We start from the raw sequence: 26602 nt of genomic DNA, 5'->3' as shown, positions 1-26602 counted from the left end.
AGGAAGGTGGGAAGCTGACATAAATTGATTCCCAAGAGTCACCCTTGGATACTTCCATGAACACAGTAGTTGCCAAATTGCAGATAGAAGAAATTGCACTCCAACATATCCTTTCCTTCCACTACCCTCTTGGGCTCATTAATTATTAATAAATGTTTACATTGCAACTTAGAGTAGGCCTGTATGTTTGTTACAACACGTCATCACATGTTATACCTAAGCAGATCATTTCAAGAATGATCCATAATTCCATTTGTGGAATGCACAGATGAACACATCTTTTATGACACAAAGATGTCCCACATTTCTCCAAAACTGAAAGTCAAAACAAAAAATATAAATAAAGCTGTGTATTAAATGTTGTAGTCCCTAACATGAGGGAACCAGTGGTTCTCAAAGCTAGGAGTACTGTGTTTATTTTCCAAGATGGGTCTTTTAGCTGTAAAGGAAGATTCATCTCCTGAAATAAATGCTGTCAAGTCCTTCTGTCTTTCATAAATTTAACAAATCTCAGAATGCAAATTTTGTTTGTGTACATCTTTTTATACATTTGATATGAAAACTTTGATAATTTTCATTTGGGTGATTAAATTTTATTATTCAACAATGGGACACCCATACAGTGATTTGAAGAGTCAGACACTTTGTCTACTAGCATCTGACACATATTAAGATTAGGTAAGTATTCAAGAGAATGAAAAATGAAGATGTAGGATGTAAATGAGATTTATGGCATAAAATAAAATTATTCTTCCATATTTTGTCTGTGGGTGGTATTCATTTTGTGGTTCTCATCTATACACTACCATGATGAATGCAGCAATGGCAGCAGCAGCAGCAGCAGCTCTTCACCTTTTAGACAAATACTATTACAATTAAATGAGCCAGAGAGAAATTGGACTTGACCTGACAGCTGATAATATGTCTACACAGACTCTGCCGTGCAGGGTGGACCTTATGCATGAACCCCTGTATTGAGTAAGGATGACAGTATCCAAAAAATTCATTTTCAAAGATATGTCACCACAAGGCACTTGTGTACTTCACACATAAAATGAGAAAAGTTCTTTAAATGTTATAATTCTTACATTTTCAAGTGAAGAAGACATTTATGGAGTTTCAGTAAGCTCTGGCTACAGCAACCATATAATTTCCAGTTTTTAAATTATCTCTGAGCTGCAAATAATTTACTCATTTATATTTAGCCCAAAATTCTTAGCATGACTATTGGTTATTATATTATAATACAAACTGTTTTTTTTAATTTTTTACAGTAAACAGATGAGTTTTGTCAACACCATAGAAAATATGCAGCTGCTCAATCTTTGCTGAAAGACTAAGAGAGTCCTCTACTAGCAAAGAGAGAAAGCATAAAAATAATTTAAGAAAACCTTGCACATAATGTTGCATAATGGACCAAGAGGCTCAACGGTAATAAGACTGAAGTGTCAGCATGTATCATGATAAATAAAATGTCTTATGCAAAACTGAATTTCCTATGAAAACTGCTGCTGAGGTTCAGCTACACGCCACCAGCAGCAAATGTTATGCACTTCCTATCTAAAAGCCATTGTAGCTGACAAACTGTTCACTTCTTCTCTACAAAGCAGCAAGGAACATGATTAACTAATTTCTAGACCATAATAACTGAAAAAATATTTGATGCACATTTAATTAAAGCAGTCGGGTTTTTGAATGTTCACAGATGGGAGCGCAACTGACATGTACCATAAAGTACCCAATATCTCTGCTGAGAATGATGCTTCTGGTAACAATTTCAAATGCTACTCTTATGCAGCTTAGACACATTGGCATACCACAAGAACTCTGCTGGCAGCAACTGACTGTAGTAGTACTCTGAATTTATATTTAGTTTTGTAAGTTACTTACCAAGAGTAAGACTGGAACTTTCATCAAAAAATTCATGACGGTCTATTTCTATATACTCTAATAGATTACTTTCACTCATATTTATTCTGAATTACTTAGGTTTCCTTACCTGAGAAGGAATCGAGCATCTCATCATCTCGTGGTGGAAGTGAAACTATATAATGATTTGGAGGTTCTGGGGCTTCTTCAGCCGGCAAGGACAAATGACTAGGAAGAGAGTGATCAGATTAGAAATATTCATTTACCAAGATAATCTCACAGCACTGGTAATTCTTAAAATAGATACATAAAATTTAGAAAAAAAAAATCGGAAGGAGAAATGAAAGCAGGAAAATCTTAAGTTGTGACCAGTAGTATCAAAACTAAAGAAGTCCCAAAGCAGTCCCAAAATAAAGAAAGACAAATATGCGCAACTTCCTCACTTAAAGTCGTCATTCACTCAAGATTTTTAGTACTATTTTTTATGAACTCACTATTAACAAATATGAATTATGTATCTATTAAGCAATGAAATTTGTTTTAATACTTTATTTCTATAAATAAGATATCAGGCAACATTGCAAAATTCAAGTGAGTATTGTGAATGTGCACGGAAAAGTGTAGAGGAAGACAAAATGGCAGCCGATGAAGATGAAGAACAAGAACTAAAACATTTCATGGGGGATGGCAAAGTGACTTATATTCACTGATATAAATATGTTGATGGAAGAAGGGCAGTCAAATCATAACTCACCAGTATATTTGCACTATGTTTTAACTGGACTAAAAATAAAACCACATTTCATATTATGCTGGCAGGATATAAATTATTAGGAATGTGCCCCTTGTACTGAGAGTTTGACTCATCATCTAATTACCTTTGATGTTATTGGTTTAATGTGTAGTCTTAGGTTGGAAAAACTAATAATTCACATGGAAATAAATTTATATATTAAGGGATGTAAGCCATGGTTCCAGACACATTATTATGAAGGGATATCTGAATTATTAAGAATAATGTGGCTGATAGATTTTACATTAATTTATGAAGGAACATAATACTCAAATAATGGTACAAATAAAGTGAAGCATAAAATAAAATCAAAAGGCATTGTTTTTCTCTCTCATATGTTTTGGGACTACTAAGAAAGAGCCTTCATGGTCTTGCCAGGGAAATATTTCAGTACACCCTAAAGCAACAACTTTTTCCATCAATCTTACATACTATTTCCAATCTACAAGAAGCCATGAGAATACACAGTTTGGCACAATGTGAGGACACACATTATGGGGTAGAACTATGGTTCTGTAAGACATTTAATAATCTCTGTAATGCACCAATAAAATATTTTGACAACATACTCATTCTCCAATAAAAGAAATCATGCTAATCAATGCTAATACAGTATCTTATACTGGTCAATGATGTACTTCGCCATGCCTCTGCATTTCTGTTTTATTGATGCCTATGTACAATCTGCTTTTAGCATATATACATGACACATGATAATGACCATGAGTTCAGAACTGGCCAGTAGTGACAAATCCAACATTTTATTGGAATAAGACAGATTTAGTGGAACTGGTGTCTTTTAACCGATATTTGATGCATCTCAATCCAAGTATAAGAAAACAATACATTTTTTCGTCTGAATGCTCATAATATATTTGAGTAGCTGAGAAATCTGGTGTAGCTAAAGAATTTATTTGTAGCTGTTCTTAAGACTTCGTACATATGGAATTTATTTTTGACTTATAAAGCTTTAAAAAAAATACACTGTCTGAAGTAGTATGATTGGGGACATGATTGAAGAGATTATCTGCTTGACTAAGCCACATAGATCTGGCTGTGCCAAAAGCAACTGACACTAAGGTCCACATTCGCAATACACAGCATCTGGCTTTGTGTGTTATTTATGATGATGGCATAACATAAGCTCCCTCGAAATTGTGCATGTTTAATGTGAAATGATAAACTGTTAGGAATAAGCAGGATTTGGCGTATAAAAACTCAAACTCCTGTACCACTACTCCTCAAAATTTTTGCTTCTATGATGTTACATTAGAGAGAAACATTTGGTCTCTGTGAGTGGATGGTTCTGAGCAGCAAGATAATGCAAGATGCTCCCAATCAGAGTTATGCTGTGCCTCATTTTTGGAAGGAATTTCCATAGAGCAAATTAATGTCTGATGTTCTTGAGGTGCATCAAGTCTTGTCTCATGATCTTCATTGCGTTCTGGAGATGACATAGTCCTCAATCTTTTAAGCATTCTAGTGTATTCAGAAAGACTCAACTGTTTTTAGGCATTTTTATTCATAAACAAAATAAATCAAAATATAATAAGCTGGGACCCAAATCACACAGTAAACATAATAAATTTATTTCCTAGCCCAGAAGTCAAATACAAATAAAACCTATAAAAAGAAGACAAGCGATTTTGTTAACTTTGAAATATACAAAACGGAATCAGTAAATTCATGTATCCGAGTAAAGTAAATTCAGTGTTAGTTTGTATTTGTAAAGGTAAGACTGCTGCACTTAATTCTGTAACTGACTTAGACTTGGGAAAATACATCTGACACCAAGATTTTTTTTTAAAAAAAAGGTTCTTTGTTGAACTACACTATAATGATTAGACATCCCAACTACTAAGCTGAGCATACAAACTTAGACAAAACTTTAAACTATGATATCTTCTATACCAGTGTCCTGATTTTGACAAAATTGAAACTACACACTGCTTGAAACTGCACTCAGGTCACATGTCAAAACAACATGAAAATTCATTTAGTAGTTTTCGAGATTAGCATGTTCAAACAGACACACAACTATTTCAGATAAAACTTTCGAGCACAATTTTTTTTTCTGTCATTTGATATATTGCTGATACATTGCCCCAAGTTACAATCAAGTTACCTGTAAGAACATCATGAAAATTTATCCACTTGTTTTGGAGATCAGGAATTACTGGTAACTGTACTACAAACGTAGCTTTTTTCCACACATGTGATAATCCAAACAATTTGTTATCTTTAATCAGTCTAACTTATTATTAAAAAATAAAAATTCTTTCACATTTATAAAAGCCAAATTAATAACAAATGAATTTTTGCCAGTATACCTCGGAGAAGAGCTAGGGCTGCCTAGAGTGGGTGACGCCCTCCTTGGAGGCAATGGAGGAGGTGGAGCTGCAGTCACAACTGTAGCTGCTGTTGCTCTGCGTTGCAATTGTGGAGAAGGATGTGGGGATATCATAGGGCTTCGTCCACCCTGAAGACAAAAAAATACAATTTGTTTTGTTTATTAAGAATATGTTTGTGTGGCATAGACCAGTGTTGATTAGGTATTACAAGGTGTACAACTTTGCTTTCACCATTTTTCCCCAACATTTGAGGCTTTAATGAATCAAATTGGTTACACATGTATCATTCAAAGTATTGTCCATATCTGGCCATTACTTTCTCCCATCTTTTGGGCAGTGTATAAATCCCACATCGAAAAAATTGTTCATCCACGAATCTATCCAACTTGTGACTTCTTCATGAGATCGGAAGTTTTGGTCAGCCAGGCCATGCACCATTGATCTAAAAAGGTGATAGCCAGAGGGGGCAATGTCTGGAGAATATGGTGGGTGGGGTAGGACTTCCTATTTTAATGTTTTCAAGTACGTTTTGACCCCTTTTGCAACATGGGATTGAGTGCTGTCGTACTGCGAAATCACTTTATCGTGCCTCTCTATGTATTGCAGCTGTTTGTCTTTTAATGCTCTGCTCAAATGCATTAATTGCATTTGATAACAAGCACCTGTGATTGTTTCACTTGGTTTTAACACCTCATAGTACATGACACTGAGTTGGTCCCACCAAATGCAGAGCATGATTTTGGAGCCGTGAATATTTGGTTTGGCTGTTAAGGTGGAAGCATGGCCGGGATATCCCCATGATTTTTGTATTTAGTGTTATCATAATGAACCCATTTTTTGTCCCTGGCCACAATGCAATGCAGAAATACCTTCTGTTTTTGCCTCTGAAGCAACTGTTCACAAACACACAAACACCGTTCAATGTCTCTCGGTTTCAGCTCACATGGTACCCAAGTTCCTTCTTTCTGAATCATTCTCATAGCCTTGAGATGTTTTGAAATGGCTTGCTGTGTCACTCCCACTAAATGTGCCAATTATTCTTGAGTTTTACATGAATCTTCACTCAGAAATGTCTTCAATTCTGCATCTTCGAAAACATTCTCTCTTCCAGCACTATGCCGGTCTACGACGTTAAAATCACCATTCTTGAAGTGTTGAAACCACTCACAACACATTCTTTCATTAATAGCATCCTCACCATATGTACTTGAGAGCGTTCAATGAGACTCAGCTGCTGTTTTCTTCATATTGAAACAAAACAGTAACACCTCCCACAAATGATGAGAATTAGGCTTGTAAACTGACATTTTCAATCAAGAACAACTTAATGATGCAGACACAAATCGACTAATGTTTGAATGAGGTTATGTTGACCGAGGTCCAAGCTAACTGCCTGATGTCTGCAATCTGTTTCTTTCGACCGCTACTTACTGTTGTCGCCACCTATCAGCAAATGGCGGAAGCAAAGTTGTACACCTTGTATGATTTTATCCAGTCGCTTAGCTCTGTAAATTAGCTTCAATTATGATTAATTTCCTTTTCCACACTGTTGGAAAGTGTCATGTCTGGGTAAATAGCCCATCAACATAGTACAACCTACCTCAAGCTGCCATTATCACACATCTATGCTACACTGTGACTTGGCCTCAAGAAGCTCTGACACCAGAACTTGGGCATTCAATGACCTGTTACTGTGTTGTGTTCTTAGATAACTGTCCTTAACTATGGTCCTTTCAGACATAGACTTTTGCCTTTTTAGAGTCCGTGAACTTGGCTGCTACAGAAAACAGTTACACTCCTTTATCAGACTACTGATATTCACAAACAGAATTTGTTGTGACTTTCTGTTTAAGTCAAACAATAATTTACTATAGAACTTTGAAATGTGATTTGATGTTGTTATCAATAAATGTTTTGTTCCTTGTCTAACTGGGAGTGAGTTCTTGCTTACCAAGCCTTGGATGGGGCACTTCAGTTATTGGCAACAAGAAATGGACTCCTGTCCTGTGCCCCAGGTAGAGAGAGCTTCCATGTTTTCTTTTCAAAGGCATGAGCACCCAAGTGTTTTTATGCAGCAGATGCAGCAAACCAAGTAGCAGGCACAAAACCTGATGTTGAAAGAGATGGCTGCCATCATCATGTCACCTGAAATATCCAAATGACCGTCTTGTATCGAGTCCATGGTGAAGGGTCTCAGGACGTCACCACCACCGTTTCCACCATTTGACAAAAAAGCAAAACCATGGGTTACATTGCCACCTGTAACAGCACCATATTGAGCATGGAGTCTCAGGTGATATCCAGCAGCATGCCTTTTTAGTAGCTTACACTGGGGCTGATGTCTATTACATCCTTGAATAGTTAAATCTAGAATAAGAAGAAAACGACTTTCCTGCGAACAGCTTAAAACTGTATGAATAATATTGTGACTCAAATGCATGAGTGGCTGTCCATCATAAGTATTTGTAATTGTCTTAACAAGATGGACAATCCCAACATATATGGCTCACACAGTTGCAAGGGCTTTTCTGGAGTTACAGTTACAGTGCAAAAACTCCAAGTGTAAGCAACCATATACCCACTCATTGCTCAGAGACACATTTTCAATTCATTTGCCTGACAGGGGACACAGAAATGATTTTCAAAAACTGAATGACCACTCATTACCAACATGCTTCCAGCTCATTTGAGCATATGAACAGCCAGTACAGAACTCCTCACAGGTGTTCCCTACCCACCTGCCCACCACTAAAGGTGCAGACCCAGACCCACTGCACTGGATTCACAGCTCCACTGAATAAATCTTCCCCTCTGAAAAAACTTTTGAGAGGCCAGCATACCCAGAAATTACAACCCTATAGTAATTGTTTCATCATGCACCATAGACAGCAATGCTAGTTATGACATGCAAAGTGTAAAACCTGTGGTAAATCAGCACATAACACAGAAACCTGCCAATCCACTCTCAAAATGAATGTTAACAGCAAGCTCTTTGGAAACTAGGACTCAGATTTGGATGCACATGTGTCCTCCAGGTGCAAGCAATCTCTCTCAGATGATCAAAATGTCCACGGGTGTACTGCCGGTCTACAGTGTCCAACGGGCACAATATTTTGGCGATCATACAAGTCGCCATCATCAGGCGACATGTATGATCACTGAAATATTGTGCCCATTGGACACTGTAGACCAGCAGTACACCCGTGGATATTTTGACTATCCAATATGCTGGGAGCAACTCAAGAATCTCTCTCAGATGAATTGTTAGCATTGGAAGTGTCGCTTAATGACATTCTTGTCACATTCTAAATAGATGCAGGCTCTTCAACAACCACTATTATTCAGGACACGTACAAATGGCTTGTCTCACTACCCCTGTGATCTTTTTCAAAACAACTGGAAATTTATAGCAGTGATAACATTGAGGGGGTGAGTTAATTTTTTTCATGGTCAAATATCAAAAATATCTTTTGAGGGCTCACATATTGGTCATCACCACATGGGGATCTACAAATATCTTAGGACTGTATCTTTTTTAACATGCTCAGTTTGGAAGTGTATGATTCTATGAATCAAATCCAATCTTTTGCACCTATTACCCATCTTCACTTAGCTTCAGTATTTTCCCACCAGGCTACCGGGTTAATGGATTGTGAGGCATATATTACTTTCAAGCTTTTGCCACTCCCACATTCTTTAAAGTATGTAATGTGCCTTTCACTTTGAGGGAAAAACTTTTTCATGGAACTCTAGCAGTTGCAAGACAAAAGAATCCTGACACAGGCCTGGCTACCCAAATTTTTTAATCTTTGATGATTTTAGGTAATTTTAAGTCACCAATGAATGCATCATCTATAAAGACACTTATCCCATTTTAAATGTCAAGAATATTACAGAAAAACTTGTTAGGGTATGCTGTCCACACAGTCATTGTCAGAGACCAAAACCTACAGCTGGCATTATGTGAAGGTTTCGCTATCATCCTGATGATTAACACCCCTTTTGGTCTATTTCAACACAATCATCATTGCTAGGGCACCAGCCATTTTTCAATGGTATCTGGAGCAACATACTCAAGGAGTTCCAGGAGTGGCTAATTATCTTGATGATATTCTTGTAACGGCTACAAATGCCAAGGACATGGCCACAAATTTTGTAGCCCTTTTCAGTGTCTTACAAAAGGATAGCCTGAAATGCAACAAACATAAAGGCGTCTTTTTTGTGCCACAAGTGGAATATCTGTGAACTATTTTCAATGCTTCTGTGATCCACCCCATTGCTCACCACATTGAAGCTATACAAAAATTCCCAGCATCATGGGACTTCAAACAGTGAAAGAAAGTATTAGAACAACTCTACTACTCACAAAAACATACAGAAATTCCTGACACCAAAGGACTCCAAACAGCTAAAGCCAGGATTAGAACATCTCTACTACTTCACAAAAAATCAAAGCAACTGGTATCCCAGTTGCGGCAAGCCCTTTCTGAATATAAAGTGAGTGCTCTCCCAATCATTGCGCTTAACAGTTTACATGGATGCCTCATATTATGGTCTCTGAACAGTTCTCTCTCATAAAGTGAACGGTGTTCAGTGCCCAGCTGCTTTCACATTGGAATTTCTAATACCAGCTCAGCACAGTTATAGCCAAATTGAAAAGGAGGCTTTGGTCATTACACTTGAACTGGAAAATGTTCATGATTGCGTGTATGGGCAATGTTTTTGTTCTTTTAAAGATCACAAACCACTTCTACCTCTGTTAAACTCTCACATGAACATACTTTCTAAGATGGCAAGGCACCTTCAACATAGGGCTTTGTTCCTCTCTAGATACCCCTATAGCATCTACTACTGCTTGAGGATGCAGCATGTGAATACTGATGCACTTTCCCATCTTCTAGTAGAACAAGATCCAGAATTTGATGACACACCAAAGGTTTGTTTTCACACATATATGGGGTTGGAAAATGTTTCACACATTTTCCCATAAACAATACAGCAACTGCCAGACTGTTGCCCAAGGATCCTGTCATCCACGAGATCATGCAACTTGTGAAATGCAGGTGGCCAAGGGAGAAAAAGACAGATACAACACTCAGAAGTACAGGAGTATTGGAACCGTCTTCATAAACTATCAGTGGTCAGTGGAGCCCTCCTCCTATACAGCGAAAACAGCAAAAACATGGTTATCACTGCAAAAGCTTTACAACACTGCACTATCATGGTAAGTTTGGAAAAATCATCTCAAAAAGACTGGCTTGTGAACATGATTTTTGGAAAGGCTTTGACAAAGGTATTGAACAAATGGCTTGTGACTTGCCAGCAATATCAGCTGAAGGTAGCAGCACAGGCACACAAATACTTCCCATGGCCTCTGGCAATGTCACCTTGGTCCAGAATTCATCTTGATTTTTCTGGTCCTTTTCTAGATTAATCTTGGCTAATACTGGTGAATGCTGAGAGCAAAGTTCCTTATGTTTCAAGAATGCAAACAACACGACTGCTAGGACTACAAAAGAACTGTCGCACATATTTTCTGTTGAAGGCTTGCCTGAAACCGCTATGTTTGACAATGGACCTCAATTTATATCAGCAGAATTTTGACAATTCTGTGAACAGAATGGTATCCAACTGGTCCAAACAGCACCATATCATCCAGCACTAAAAATGGCCGGGCAGAATGTTCCATCAGAACTTTCAAAACCCAAATGGCAAAACTGCAACTCAGGTACTATATTGATGATGTTCTCACTTTCCTTCTTGCATCATACTGTTCTACACTACAGGATGGGGTGAGCCCAACAGAGAAGTTGCATGGCCAATTACAGCTCTCTCAGCAACCCACTGTAAAACCTTTAACTTATGAACATTCTTCTTTGAGGTCTCACTGCCATTGCTATAAGATCCATGATGATGTGTTGGTGATGGTATTCTGTCAGAGTAGGCATCATTCAGTTCCAGCATGCATCACCTGCCTCCTTGGCAGAGGCATGGTTGAGGTCCACTTGCCAGACCAGTCTCAGTGTTGAAAACTATAAAAACAAGTGTGTTCTCACAGAACTCAGAGTGCCTCGGCAGGAGACTTCTTCACTGTTTCTGTTCCATATCTAGTCCACCTGGAGCCTGACAGTGACAGAAAGCTGCTGCAATAACATCAGGACCAAGCAACCACTGGACTCCTTGACACCAGCTTCCCTGGTGACACATCTTCCACATCCAATGCCCGTTTCCACAGAAATCAACTGCGAAAGACTAGAATCATCATTCCCTACAGACACCTGTGACGGCAATACCAACATCTGTGACATTGAGATGGTTCACTATCATTCCTCTTGGGGGATATGGAGGGGGGAGGAGGGGGGTAAATTGCTGTGTATGGGCATATAGCCCACCAAAATAGCAGGACAACACCAACAGTAGACAATTCAGGAGCTCTTAGGGGCCACATGAATGAAAGCCAAAACAATGCAAGTTCTGAATGACAACAACCACCATGGTGTGTTCTCGAGGGCAACTCAGGATACCAGCACTGCATTATATGGCACTTGTCTCACTGAAAGGTGGCAGCCACATTGCCCCTAGAAAGATCGGCTAGCACAGATCTATTTGCTTCTGCCATATAAAGTGACTGCAAATAGTGTGTGACAGATTCTTCAAGTAACACTGTACTTAAGACCCGATGTAGCCAGTGTCCAGCAGTCTACATCTACTCACTAGCATGGAGAATGTAGTATACAGGGCCTATCTCAAATCACCATCTGTCCATGTCTATGTTAGACTGTGAGTTGGCCCCAAGAAGCTCTGGCACCAGGACTCTGGTATTCAATGAATTCTTACTGTATTGTATTCTCAACCAACTGTCCTTAACTGCACTTCTTCCCAACATAGATATTTGCCTATTTAGACTGAGCAAACTTGTCTGCTACAACAAACTGTTACAATCCTTTATCAGGCTTCTAAAGTGCTCAAACAGAGACAGGTATAATCACAGATAGAATTTGTTGTGACTTTGTTGTTTTTAACTCAAACAGCAGCTTACTACAGAACTGTGAACTTGTCAACCTGGGAGTGAGTTCTTGCTTACTGAGCCATGGAACACACTCTTCAGAATTTTTTATCTTTAAAAATGGAGTACTTCAATAGAAACGTACAGACATCAGTTCTAACTAACTAGGTTCAAAGCCTTTCGCCAACAAAATAGCTTTACACACTGGACTTCGGCACTTTCCACCCTGAGAATAACTGTGAAGCTAAGTGACTGATGAGAACTTTTTAGACTGAAGTGTTCAAACAGAAACAACAAAAGAGACTTTCCCTCATTTTAAATTCTTATTGAACCATACAGCTTTCCTTGTGCAAGAGTCCTGCAAGAGTTCGTTCATGAACATCAATGCAGAATACTTCCCTCACTCCTGCCTCTGTAATTTTGTCCAAGCAGAAGATCATATGATGACTCCTCCATTCAATCAGTGTATGAGTACCTAAATGGCAGATATTGAGACAAGCAACGCTGGAACAGAAAATCAAGAAAACCTGCTCAAAAGGCAAGAACAAAAAATCAAGAAAACCTGCTCAAAAGTGCAAGAGGCTTGTGGACCAGCATAGACACCTGCAAGATTTCACAGAGATCATGTGACAGAACTTGTTCCCTTTCTAGCAGTAGTTTATTATATGTTGTGGAGCAATGAAGGATAACAATCAATTGGAAAAAGTGCAGAACATTCTCATTTTCACGAAGGGTCATCAGACAGATGCATATAATTATAGTCTAATATCACTAACACCTATTCAATGTATAATTATGCAAAATGTTTTATGCGTATGCAAATATGCCATGGATCTCACTAAGGCCTTCAGAGACTGTAGGCCCCACCTTGTTCAGAAACAGATCTCCAAACCCTTGTCTCTCTTGTTCCTACATACCTCCATCCAGCCACAAAGGAGCACTACTCTCATGACTCAATACCACCCGTGACTGGAATAACTGAATCACATTCTCCGACAAGGCTTCGACTACCTCTTGCTATGCCCTGAAATGAGGTGTGTTCTGCCCACTATCCTCCCTAACGCTTCCACAATGGTACTCTGCCACCCACCCAACCTATACAATATCCTTGTTCATCCCTACACCAACTCCCTACACCCCAACCCATTGCCGCATGGCACATATCCATGCAATAGACCTAGATATAAGACCCGTCCCACGCATCATCATCCCACTAACACCTACTCCAGTCCTGTCATAGACATCTCTTACCCCATCAAAGGCAGAGCTGCCTCTGACAGCAGCCACATGATCTACATACTAAGCAGCAAAAATTGTGCTGCTTTCTACATTGGCATGGCAACTAACAAACTGTCTGTCCACATGAATGGCCATGGCTAAATTATGGCCAACAGAAAGCTAAACTACCTAACTGCCAAAAATGCTGCCCAGCACAATGTACTTCACTTGACTGACTGCTTCACAGCTGGGATCAACTGGTTCCTTCCTACCAACACCACCTTTACTGAATAGCACAGGTGGTAAATCTTCCTACAATGTATCCTTTATTACCATAAGCCCCTGGCCTCAACCATTGTCAGTCCCTGTCCTCCACCTACCTATTCCCTTCCCTGCTCCCACTCCAGCACTATAGAAACCTTCTATTCTGCCAACACACCTACAGTCTCCCCCCTCCTTTACCTCTATTCTTTTCTCTCCCTCGTTTCAGTCTCTGCCCTCCTCTCCCAAGCACAGCCTCCTGACTCTGTTGCCTAGCACCCCTAAACTGTTCCCGCCATATCCCTGCATGTTCTCGCATGCAGTGTAACGTCTTTCCCCACACCTACCATGTTATCCCTCCTACCATGCCTCCTCCTTACCCCTACCAGCCACCCCGGATTACTGCTCACATTAGACCCAGTCACCATTGGGCCACATTAGACAGATACAGTGGCCATGCTTGTGTGAGTTGTGCTTGTGTGAATGTGTCTGTGTGTTTTTTATTTCTGAGGAAGAGCATTTTTGTTCCAAACCTTACATGTTTAGCAATCTTTTCACTGAGTCTGACATCAAAGCCTACTCTTTGTGATGGGTAGCAATCTATCTTTTCCATAATACTGTTGTTATTCCACCTGGGCTTTCCATTATTAGAACTGTTAAATTCATGGTTGTAATTAAGCTGATTATATTAACTTGTTTAAAAAACTTAAGCATTCATTTTAACGAAGAGGAAATATATAATTTTATTTTTAACTTTGTATGTGGTGCAGAATAATGTGATTGGGACAATTTCTTTATGAACTTCTGATCTGTGTTTTTACTGAAGCTTAAAAATATTGCTATTTCATGTGCCATACCATGATCTCTTATTTATTTATTTACACATCAAGTTTCATAGGACCAAATTGAAGAGCAAATCTCCATCTCATGGAATGTTTCACTACATGAAATTACAAGATACAAGTAATAACAGATAAAAATAAAATGTTTATGAACCCAAAAAAAGACAAGCTATAAATTTAAGTAAACGCAATCAACAATACAACAGAATTAGTTTAATTTTTCAAGGAACTCCTCGACAGTATAAAAGAAGTGACCCATGAGGAAACTCTTCAGTTTCGGTTTGAAAGTATGTGGATTACTGCAAAGATTTTTTAATTCTAGTGGTAGCGTATTGAAAATGGATGCAGCAGTATACTGCACACCTTTCTGCAGAAGGGTTAAGGAAGTCGAATCCAAATGCAGATTTGATTTCTGCCAAGTATTAACTGAGCGAGCGAAAGCCGCTTATTCTTGGGAATAAGCTAATATTGTTAACAAGAAATGACAGTGAGGAATATATATATATTGAGAGGCCAATGTCAAAATACCCAGACTCTTGAACAGGCATCGATAAGAGGTTCGTGAACTTACACCACTTATTGCCAACCCCCCATTTCTGAGCCAAAAATGTCCATTTAGAACGATAAGAGTTGCCCCAAAATATAATAACATATGATATAAGTGAATGAAAATGAGTAAAGTAGACAAATTTTCGTGTCGAACGATCACTCACTTCAGATACTGTTCGAATAGTAAAAATGGCAGATTAAGTCTTTGAACAAGATCCTGAACATGGGCTTTCCACGACAGCTTACTATCTATCTGAACACCTAGAAATTTGAACTGTTCAGTTTCACTAATCATATGCCCATTCTGTGAAATTAAAATGTTAGGTTTAGTTGTATTGTGTGCTAGAAAGTGTAAAAACTGAGTCTTACTGTGATTTAGTGTTAGTTTATTTTCTACAAGCCATGAGCTTAGGTTATCTCTGCACTATTTGAAACCGAGCAAATGTTGCACACAACATCCTTTACTACCAAGCTAGTGTCATTAGCAAACAGAAATATTTTAGAGTTACCCGTAATACTAGAGGGCACATCATTTATATAAATAAGAAACAGGAATGGCCCAAACACTGATCCCTGGGGCACCCCCACCTGACAGTACCCCCACTCAGACCCCACATCACAGCTGTTATCAACGTTGCAAATAATGACCTTTTGCTGCCTGTTGATAAAGTAAGAGGTGACCCTATTGTGAGCTACTCCCTGTATTCTGTAATGGTCCAACTTCTGGAGCAATATTTTGTGATCAATACAATCAAATGCTTTAATTAAATAAAAAAATATGCCAAGCATTTGAAACCTTTTGTTTCACCCATCCAGTACCTCACAGAGAAAAGAGAATATAGCATTTTCAGTTGTTAAATGACTTCTAAAGTCGAACTGTACATTTGGTAGCAAATCGTGTGATATAAAATGATCAATTATTCTTACATACACGGCCTTTTCAACAACTTTTGCAAACACTGATGGCATAGACATAGGTCTAAAATTATCTACATTATCCTTTCCTCCCTTTTTATAAAGCAGCTTTACTACTGAATATTTTAATCGCTCAGGAAACTGACCATTCCTAAAGGAAGATTACATACATGGCTAAATACAGAGCTAACATGTGCAGCACAGTACTTTAATATTCTCCTAGGCACTCCATCATAGCCATGAGAGTCCTTTGTCTTCAGTAATTTAATTACTGACTCAATCTCCCTCTTGTCTGTATCACAGAGGAGCATTTCAGACATCAACCTCGGAAAGGCATTTGCCAAGAGAGTTATATGATTCCCTGTAAAAACTAAATTTTTATTTAATTCACCAGCAATTTTCAGAAAATGGTTGTTAAAAACTGTACACACATTTGATTTATCAGTAACAGAAATATTTTTACTATGAACTGACTTTATATCGTCGAGCTTGTGCTGCTGACCAGACACTTCCTACACAACTGACCATATAGTTTTAATTTTATCCTGTGAATTAGCTATTTTCTATTTGCATACCACATACTCTTCGCCTTCCTAATAACATTTTTAAGCACCTTACAGTACTGTCTGTAATGGGCTACTGTAGCTTGACTGTGACTACTTCTAACATTTTGATATAATTCCCACTTTGTTCTACATGATATCTTTATACCACTATTCAGTCAACCAGGCTACCTTTTACTGCTAGTACCCCATTCAGAAGTTCTAATGGAAAGCAACTCTCTAAGAGCATGAGAGATGTGTTAAGGAAAACAAAACATTTATCATCTATGTTATTGGCGCTATAAACATCCTGCCACTCTTGTTCCTTCATGAGGTTTAAAAACCTCTCTATTGCTGTTGGATTAACTTTTCTACATAGTTTGTAATTATATGTGACATTTGTTTAAGTACAAAAGCCTTTTAGTGTTAAAATTTGTGCATCATGGTCTGAAAGGCCATTCATCCTTTTACCAACAGAATTCCCATCTAGCAACGAAGAACGAATAAAAATGTTGTATATGGCTGTGCTACTGTTCCCCTGCACCCTAGTTGGAAAAAACACAGTCAGCATCAGAACATATGAATTTAGGAGATCTACCAACATCATTTTTCTTGCACCTTCATATACAAAATGTGTATTGAAGTCACCACATGTAACTAATTTCTGGTACTTCCTATAAAGTGAACCAAGAACCCTCTCTAGCTTCAGCAGAAATGCTCTGAATTCAGAGTCAGGGGACCTATAAACAACAACAATTTAGTTTTACTAAATTCAACTGCCCTGCACAACATTCAAATATCTGTTCAGTGCAGTGTAGTGATAGGTCTATGGACTCAAATAGAATACTGTTTTTTATGTACATGGCCTCTCCTTGAAAAACAGCCAGCTAATCTGTTTCCTGGTACTAGAAGCCTGTGAATTGTCAAATTATTTAAGTGGTGCTATCATATACCAATAATTTCAGAGTCAACATCTATAAGCAGTTCACTAACTTTATCTCTAATACTTCTTATTTTTTGATGAAATACACTAATTCTTTCTCTACTTGGAAACATGACGTCCTCTAAATATGTCCCTTACTTAGAGCGACTTCCTTTTCAGCAGGTATACCTATCAGATGACTTCAATTTAAAAAAGTTGCATCTCTAACACCAACTACTACAAGAATTTTTCCATGAGTGATGATCCCACCACCACCACCACCCACTACACTGTCACTTATAATCTTTGCCAGCCTCACTTTCCCATACCTATTGAGGTTCAGGCCATGCCTAGTGAAACCCGGTCTCCTGATAGACTCAACCGGCAACATATACTGAGAATTCTGCTAACCCAGATTTATATGCCACCTTACTGAACTTCAGGAAGGTTTAATACTCCAGCAGCACCTGTGGAATATCACTTTAAGACTGCAAGTAAACCCTGTCATATCATACTTTATTGTACACTGGAAAAACAAGTGTTACAGAGTTACAAATCTGTACCAAATGCCCAGTTCTGCTAGTGGTTACTCATTCTGTTCTATGTACACCATTTCTGCAACAGCAGTGTAACTTCATAAGTATGCTTACATGAGAATAAGGAAAAGGAAAACATACCCGACATTCTGCATTTTCTGTCCTAGGTGAGAGAGCAAGGGCTTGCAGACAGCTGTTATTACAGTTCCAGTTGTTTAGATCCTGTAAAAATAAAATAAAATAAATCAAATTTGTACACAGAACATCAACTGACATATAGATAAGATTGAAATATGACATGGACCAATTCAATATGATAAAAAGATTTATTTAAAAAAAAAAAAAGTTCTCTGTAAGACTGTAGAAATTTATTGAAGATGCTAAATGTCAGGGTTATATAATTCAAACAATGTGTTAATTCAACAAGCAAATATAGTTCATGGAATTATTTAGAGATAGAAAATCATTGTTAGAGACACAGGCTGTATATACAAAGAAAGGAAATATGATGCAGCAGCACTCATTGTATATTAAATAAAGAGATCACATCTTGGCTATCTTTAGACCAAATCAAACTTCTGCATGAATTATAGAACTCTGTCATGTTTTTCCTTGCTGTGCTACATGGATTCAGGTCAGGGCAATCAGAAAGCCTTTTTTTCCATGTTCAATTTAATTCAAGCACTCATCAATTTATATTATAGTCACATTTTATTTTATGTTTGTTGCAGATCAGTAACTTGTTTGTAGCAGAGACTAAAGATATGATAGATTCAGTACCGTACACTATGCACAGGAAGCAAGTTTAATATTCTCCACCGGTGATGACAGAAAGATGTTATGTTTGGAGCAGCCTGGAGTGTAACTGCTCAGTATTGTTACTAAAGTGTGAAGTGGGTGTTTCCACTAACTTATAAGTGGCAAACAGACACTCAATTAAAACGTGTAACATTGGTTAAATATTGGAGCTCCTAAAGACATTGTAGCTCAGTGCAAGTATTCATCTCAATACAATTAAAACTCGGGCTTCTTACCAACATGAGTAATCACAATTTGCTGTATGATGAGTTAATGGTAGGGAAAACACTCACTAGGAGCTGAAATTTCATGACTACAGGCTCACTTCAATGAATGGCATACATTTGAATATGAGCATTGTAAAGCTGTCCACAAATAATCACTACATCTTCCTCAAAGACTGTTGGATACATGACAGAATGCATGGATACTATAAGAACTGTAATCAGCATGGAACTTAGTCCTCAATCTGACAACCAATGTACATACATTCAAAGAGAAGACAAAATTTGAAACACCCACGTATTTGTGTATGAAATATATCAGAATTGTGGTACCGGGCTGATGCTGTGAGACGGAATTAGTTCTGGCAGACATTTTCACCATTTTTGAATCCAAAAAATATTCAGACAATATAACCTGCAGCTTTGCAGTCCTCCTCAAATTTTAACACATCTGGTAATTCAGCAAGTGGTATAGTATTTTAAATAGTAATGCAACTTACAACTGATAATATATTGAAAACCAAAACTAATGTTTACAAATTAGATAATGGGGCTCACGGTGTTATTATGTCTTCTGTACCCTGCTTCTATCAGACTGCAGAATTTTGCTCTTAACTGTATTACCAGTTATATTTTTGTCAGCAAACATATTGTTAACAAAAAGTTATTTTCAGTTTGTATTATTTTGAATTTCTATTTGTTCTGTTGCTTTTAGTTTACTTCCTTGTGCACGAGGGAACCAGTCACATTTTACCACTCACTGCTCATCACACAAGAGAGTTTCACTGCAATGGAACCAAACATGTACACTGGACTGCAGGGCAGTTATTTGAAAACATATATGTTATGATTTGAAACAATGTTGCAAACTATTTTCATCCAGCAAATATCTATGAAAAAGGGCCTTCAGGTTATACAATGTCTCTGTGTGGTCTTGGACATCTTCATATCTTTGGTTGGTTGGTCGGTTGGTTTGGGGGAGGGGACTAGACAGTGAGGTCATCAGTCCCACCAGATTAGGAAAGGATGGGGAGGGAAGACAGCTACATCCTTTCAAAGGAATCATCCCGGTATTTGGCTGAAGTGATATAGGGAAATTATGCAAAACCTAAATCAGGATGGTTGGACACATGTTTGAACCATCATCCTCCCAAGTGCAAGTTCAGTGTGCTAACCCTGCACCACCTCACTAAGTTTCATATCTTTGCATGTGGAACTGTAACTGTGCAGATATTTAGAAATAATATCTTCACAGTTTATTTATATTAGAATATTGGGTCATTTAAATGTTCAAGGTGAAATTATTTGGCTGCAGAAAGTTTGTTTCACAGATGAATATCTTCTGTGGCAAACAAGCCAGTGCACAGAATACACAGTTAATGACTTGACCTCTCATGATGTGTGGTTCTGCCCACTATCCTCTTCTACAAACACTTCTCAAACTAAAAGCTCTTATTAAGTAAGGCTAGAGCTAAGAGCACTTATTAAATAGACTAATAGTCACTTCCTATAGATCATGTTAAACCATACATCATTCTGTGTGATGTATGCATCTTTGTGATAATCAAAATATCCACGGGTGTACTGCCGGTCTATAGTGTCCAACGGGCACAATATTTCGGCGATCAAACATGCCGCCATCATCAGGTGAACTGACGGACTGAGCTCCTGTGAATGTGCCGGCACGGAGATCCGTACGCTATGGCTGCTCAGGGGGAACTGGGTTCGGTCGCGGCGGCGGCCGATTTAAATACCCTCCGCCCGCGGCGAGCTCCCTCCGCTGTCCGCGCCCCACGCCACGGTAGCGCGGTGGAACAGATTGCGACGGCGTCTGAGATGACGTCGGTGTGATGGCTCTGTCCGCCGTGGTCGTCACAACTATGCGTTTGCTCGATTTACTCTTGATTAACCCAATCTGTGTTTCCCAAGCCTTGCTAAGATTATAGCCACAGTCACGGTTTATGAAGTCGTCATTGGTGCGAATTTCGATGGCCTCTCTAACAACGCTGTCCCAGTATCTCGACATCTGTACCATGACCGCACGAGAATTCTGGTACAGACGTCGAGATACTGGAACAGCGTTGTTAGAGAGGCCATCGAAATTCGCACCAATGACAACCTCATAAACCGTGACTGTGGCTATTTAAATCGGCCGCTGCCACGACCGAACCCAGTTCCCCCTGAGCAGCCATAGCGTACGGATCTCCGTGCCGGCACGTTCACAGGAGCTCAGTCCGTCAGTTCACCTGATGATGGCGACTTGTTTGATCGCCGAAATATTGTGCCCGTTGGACACTATAGACCGGCAGTACACCCGTGGATATTTTGATATTAAATACGCTGGGAGAAACTCAAGAATCACATCTTTATGATAGTTCAATATTGTGCTGAAACTTCCTGAAACACTTAATTGTGTGTTCACACCTGTGCAACTTTTCCTGCAAGACTAAGCACACGCAGCCATTGCCCAAAGATGCAAGGAGGTGCATGCACCAGAGCAAAGTCACAAATGCCTCTGTATTTGTGCACTCAGTTTTCCAATCCCAGATGAGGAAACATATGCAAAAGTTGTCTACCTGTCCATAGATCTCTCCATTTGATGCTTTGTCATACTACAGCTCACTGTTCAAAGATTCAGTCTGCCACACAAATTCAAATCTGACTTTGGCTTAGCGTTTTGGCCAAGTGGTCTAATTAGAAAAAAATGGAATTTGAACAGTATTGCCATGCATTTACTATTTTCTGACAGTTGAATCCCCTTTATTATAAAGATGGGGTGAAATTAAACAACTATCTATAGTTCCTTACAACCTGGATATCACGAAGTGGCCTGACTAAAACAGAAAGCTTTCATAGACACCTTCTACAAACATATGTTGAAGAAGAGAGGGAATTCTGGGGCCCTGGCTGTGCCGAAGCTTGCGTGGTTCCTTTATGAACCCTTCGATTCATAAATAGTTTGCATCAACAAGAGAAAATAAATGAACACTGGAATCTCTAGCATAAATGTGAATCCATAAAGTAATTTTTTATTTTCAAATGGGTTTGGAAACCCAACATCTAATCTCTTGGTAATTTTTTTTTTTTTTTTTTTTTTTTTTCCCCCCCCACCCGACAGTCTTTGTGTGTTGCAGAGCCATATACTGCAGAAACTGATCTCTTCTATTCTTTACAATGTAAACTCATAATACATTTGGCTTTACCAGTGAATCAGATTCATCAGGTCAATAATAAAATGTCCAGATGTTTCAGAGTCTTTCCAGTACTTCAGTGTATGAGCTCTTGAAGTGAACAGAAAATACATATTTGTAATATAAACTAAAGGACTTTACAGCAAACGCTGGAAGCTCCAGGTAGAAATATCAACAATGTAGGAAAAGATAGATTGCTACTTACTGTAAAGATGACATGCTAATTTGCAAACAGGCAGAGTTAAAAGAAACTTACACATATGCTTTTGGCAACAGTCCTCATCAGAAAATGAGGCCAGTATGCCTGAGCTACTGGAGTTGGCAGTTATATGTGAGGTGTGCTTGCTTGTGTGAATGAATGGTGTGTGTTTCTCTTTTCCTGATGAAGGCTTTTAACTGTGGCTGTCTTCAACTTAGCATGTTTTACTTACAGTAAGTAGCAACCTATCTTTCCCTGCATTGTTGGACTTTACGAGCATGTCGATTTGATGACTGTTACTTTTTTTCCTCAATATAAAGTTTTCTTGTATTTAGATCTCATCATCATGATTACACATTTTGCGAGATAAATAAAATACATGTACTTGGCATATTTTTGACCTGTTCATAGTGGATTGTTAAGAACAAAGCATGTGTTTTGCTCCTCACAGTAAGCCTTATAAGTAATGTTGGATAGCCTTCAGCATGCCTTTAGAGGGCACATTCATGCTGCAGCCTTACTGGTGCACATCACAGCACACCTTGATGTGTCTGTCAAACAAATCCACTGCCCACTAGCCACCCACACATTTGTATTTAAGCTGCAGCTGCAGCTCAATCACTGGAGTAGGATGTGTGATCCTCTCTAGGTGTGAATGGATTTATGTGTAGATATTAAGATAGAGACATGGACCTCTGTTTGCATGTGGGGCAAGCACAGGCACGTGACAAGGAGGTGCAAGGTGCTCAGGTGTAAACGCCCCTTAACAAAGACTTGAACCGAGGACCTTGTTGTTCATAGGCAGCCGTCTATCTGACTGAGCTATCCATGCACAACCCACAATCCATCCTCACAGACACAATTCTGCCAGAAACTCTCTGGAAACTTTGTACTGATGTTACTTGTGCTATAGCAAATCAAAACAAATATTCTTTAAATATGATTCATGTTCAAACTGAAAATAATTGTTTGCACAGAAGTTTGTTTTGATACTATATCACTATCAAGTCATGTGTGTCTACACTTTGGTCAAGACTTATCATCTCTGACACTTGACCTGTTGAGATAACATTATTACAGTTTTTATTTGATTTTTTGAAAATCAGTGATTCTTAGACATGTTAATGAAACAGTTTGGTGAATCAAAAGTCCTCTAATAATGTGTTTGAAGAAATATGGCTGATAGGTGGTATCTAATAGGAAAAGGAATGCTAGGGTTTAGTATCCCGGTAATATGAAGGTCATTTGAGATGAAGCACTGGTTCAGTTGTACTTGGATGGATGAGGAAACTGGCTGGGGCCCTACTGAAAGAACCATCTTAGTATTCTGAAAACTACAGGAAACCCATTCAGGGATGACCAGAATGGGTTCCATTGTCTTTCATTAACTTTTATATGTGATATCCTACAAAGGAATTCAGAGAAATGGCCTTTTTCCATGTTTCATTCAAATTCTCCATAATTAAGTACGAAACTGTCCAAAAAGAAACAATGGAAACTCCAGGTAGGAATATCAACAATGGAGAAAAAGACAGATTGTTACTTACCATAAAGAAGACATGTTGTGTTGTGGACAGGCACAACTGAAGGAAACTCACATAAAGCTCTCAGCCACAGACTTCATCTGTAAAAGAGAGAGAGACACACACACACCATTCATACACACAAACAAGCACCCCTCATGCACACATGACCACCAACTCCAGCATCTTGGGCTGGAATCCAACCCATTCTGACCTTCTGACCCAAGATGCTGGAGCTGGCAGTCATGTATGCATGAGGTATGCTTGTTTATGAGTATGAATAGTGTGTATCTCTCTTTTGCCAATAATATGTGGGTGTGAGTGCGGTGGGGAGGGGGGGGGGGGGGTGTGGAGGGGGCAAAAGCAAACCCATTTTTTGAGCCACATAGTGAAAATATTATGCTACAAAAATTAATAAGGAAAGTGTAACTAACAAATCAAGTACACTGACAATAAGACTATGCTAGCAGAAAATGAGGAACAGGCTCCAGGTAATGACAGAGAATTCTGTAAGTGTGGGTAAAGAGCTTGGAAGGAAACTGAACATTGCCAACGCAAAAATGGTGAGAATTGTAAAAGAAAATTACATGATTAATATATCACTAGATGGAATAGTATTGGAACAGGTTTAGTCATTTGAGTATTCAGGAAGCTTGATAACTTCCAACAGAAGTTGTAGAGACGAAGCGAAATGCAGAATCTCTACGGGAAGCAGAGCTTTTGAGAGAGTGAAAGGTTTGGTGACAGCCAGAAGCATTCCCATTACACTTAGGAAGAGGTTCACCAAATATTTTGTGTGGAGTGTGGTGTATTATGGTTCGGAAATGTGGCACTGAGACAGAAAGAACAAAAATATTTAGAATGTTTTGAAATGTGGCTATGAAAAGAATAATGGAGGAATGGAATTGGATTGACAATGAGAAATTAGGGGATGCTGAGCAGGGTAGGACAAGAGAGGGACTTCATGATGACGATACAGAAGAGGAAAACATATTGGATGAGACACATATTAAAAGAAATTGTCTACTAAATGGAATCACAGAAACAATAGTAGAAGGAAACAGATGGAGATGTGGAAGAAGGCTTGGAAAGTTAACAAATGTGTACAGAAGAAGAAGTTACAAGCAAATAAAGGAAGATGCTCAAGCCAGAGAGATACAGACAACATCCAGCTGATACTTCTCTGAGGACAGATTTACTAAAAAAAGAAGAATTAACAAATCATGAGATTTTAAATTATCATAAATGTTAACATATAAAATTTGAGAGTGAAAGTAACATAATACATGTGCAGCAAATATAAACTCTGAGCTGTAGTGCATATGTCTCAATATAACAGCCAAGATTGTCAGATTTTCAATTTTTGAAGGATAATATGTAAATTTGTAGAAAAAATGAAGGGAGAGAGAATTTTTATGCATTTTTTTTAAATAACTGCGTTTCAAACAAACAACTGTGAAATTTGTCTGAAAACTGTATTGTTTACTGCCAGCATTCATATAGAGAAGCAACTGAGTGTAGATACAATTTCTATACAAAATTTAACAGATTTAAAGAGCCGAGTGTGCCACAAAATACAGTAGGACTGACCCGTTGTTGTGGTCTTCAGTCCTGAGACTGGTTTGATGCAACTCTCCATGCTACTCTATCCTGTGTAAGCTTCTTCATCTCCCAGTACCTAATGCAGCCTACATCCTCCTGAATGTGCTAAGTGTATTCATCTCTTGGTCTCCCTCTACAATTTTTACCCTCCACACTGCCCTCCAATACTAAATTGGCAATCCCTCGATGTCTCAGAACATGTCCTACCAACCGATCCCTTCTTCTAGTCAAGTTGTGCCACAAGCTCCTCTTCTCCCCAATTCTGCTGAATACCTCCTCATTAGTTACGTGATCTACCAATCAAATCTTCAGCATTCTTCTGTAGCACCACATTTCGAAAGCTTCTATTCTCTTCTTGTCTAAACTATTTATCGTCCATGTTTCACTTCCATACATGGCTACACTCCACACAAATACTTTCAGAAACGACTTCCTCACATTTAAATCTATAATCGATGTTAACAAATTTTTCTTTTTCAGAAACACCTTCTTCCCATTGCCAGTCTACATTTTATATCCACTCTAATTCGACCATCATCAGTTATTTTGCTCCCCAAACAGCAAAACTCCTTTACTACTTTAAGTGTCTCATTTCCTAATGGAAATGGCCTCACGTGTTCCAATATTTCTATGGAATCCAAACTGATCTTCCCTGAGGTTGGCTTCTACCAGGTTCTCCATTCGTCTGTAAAGAATTCTGATAGTTCGGTAATTTTCACATCTGTCAACACCTGCTTTCTTTGGGATTGGAATTATTACATTCTTCTTGAAGTCTGAGGGTATTTTACCTGTCTCATACATCTTGCGCACCAGATGGTAGAGTTTTGTCATGGCTCTCCCAAGGCCGTCAGTAGTTCTAATGGAGTGTTGTCTACTCCGGGGGCCTTGTTTCGACTTAGGTCTTTCAGTGCTCTGTCAAACTCTTCACGCAGTATCATATCTCCCATCTCATCTCCATCTACATCCTCTTCCATTTCCATAATATTGTCCTCAAGTACATCGTCCTTGTATAGACCCTCTATATACTCCTTCCACCTTTCTGCTTTCACTTCTTTGCTTAGAACTGGGTTTCCATCAAAGCTCTTGATATTCATACAAGTGGCTCTCTTTTCTCCAAAGGTCTCTTTAATTTTCCTGTAGGCAGTATCTATCTTACTCCTAGTGAGATAAGCCGCTACATCCTTACATTTGTCGTCTAGCCATGCCTGCTTAGTCATTTTGCACTTCCTGTCAATCTCATTTTTGAGATGTTTGTATTCCT

The 26602-nt window shown here is 38.6% G+C and overlaps 1 protein-coding gene across 9 annotated transcripts in view; it reads right to left on the bottom strand.

Moving 5' to 3' along the window:
* The window catches only part of LOC126321333 (E3 ubiquitin-protein ligase CBL), a 186288-nt gene that overhangs the window by 76903 nt on the left and 82783 nt on the right, over positions 1 to 26602 (bottom strand). For all 9 annotated transcript variants that reach the window (XM_049994177.1, XM_049994172.1, XM_049994176.1 and 6 more), the window contains exons 7-9: positions 17946 to 18026; positions 4993 to 5141; positions 2000 to 2097 (exon numbers count right to left, since the gene is read on the bottom strand). In XM_049994177.1, the coding sequence (XP_049850134.1) occupies positions 2000 to 2097; positions 4993 to 5141; positions 17946 to 18026 (328 nt within the window). The remainder of the gene's footprint in view (positions 1 to 1999; positions 2098 to 4992; positions 5142 to 17945; positions 18027 to 26602) is intronic.

Source organism: Schistocerca gregaria, chromosome 2, assembly GCF_023897955.1.
Source record: "Schistocerca gregaria isolate iqSchGreg1 chromosome 2, iqSchGreg1.2, whole genome shotgun sequence".
Classification (NCBI taxonomy): domain Eukaryota; kingdom Metazoa; phylum Arthropoda; class Insecta; order Orthoptera; family Acrididae; genus Schistocerca; species Schistocerca gregaria.
The sequence above is the reverse complement of the archived record's forward strand: the minus strand, read 5'-3'. Positions and strand labels throughout refer to the sequence as shown.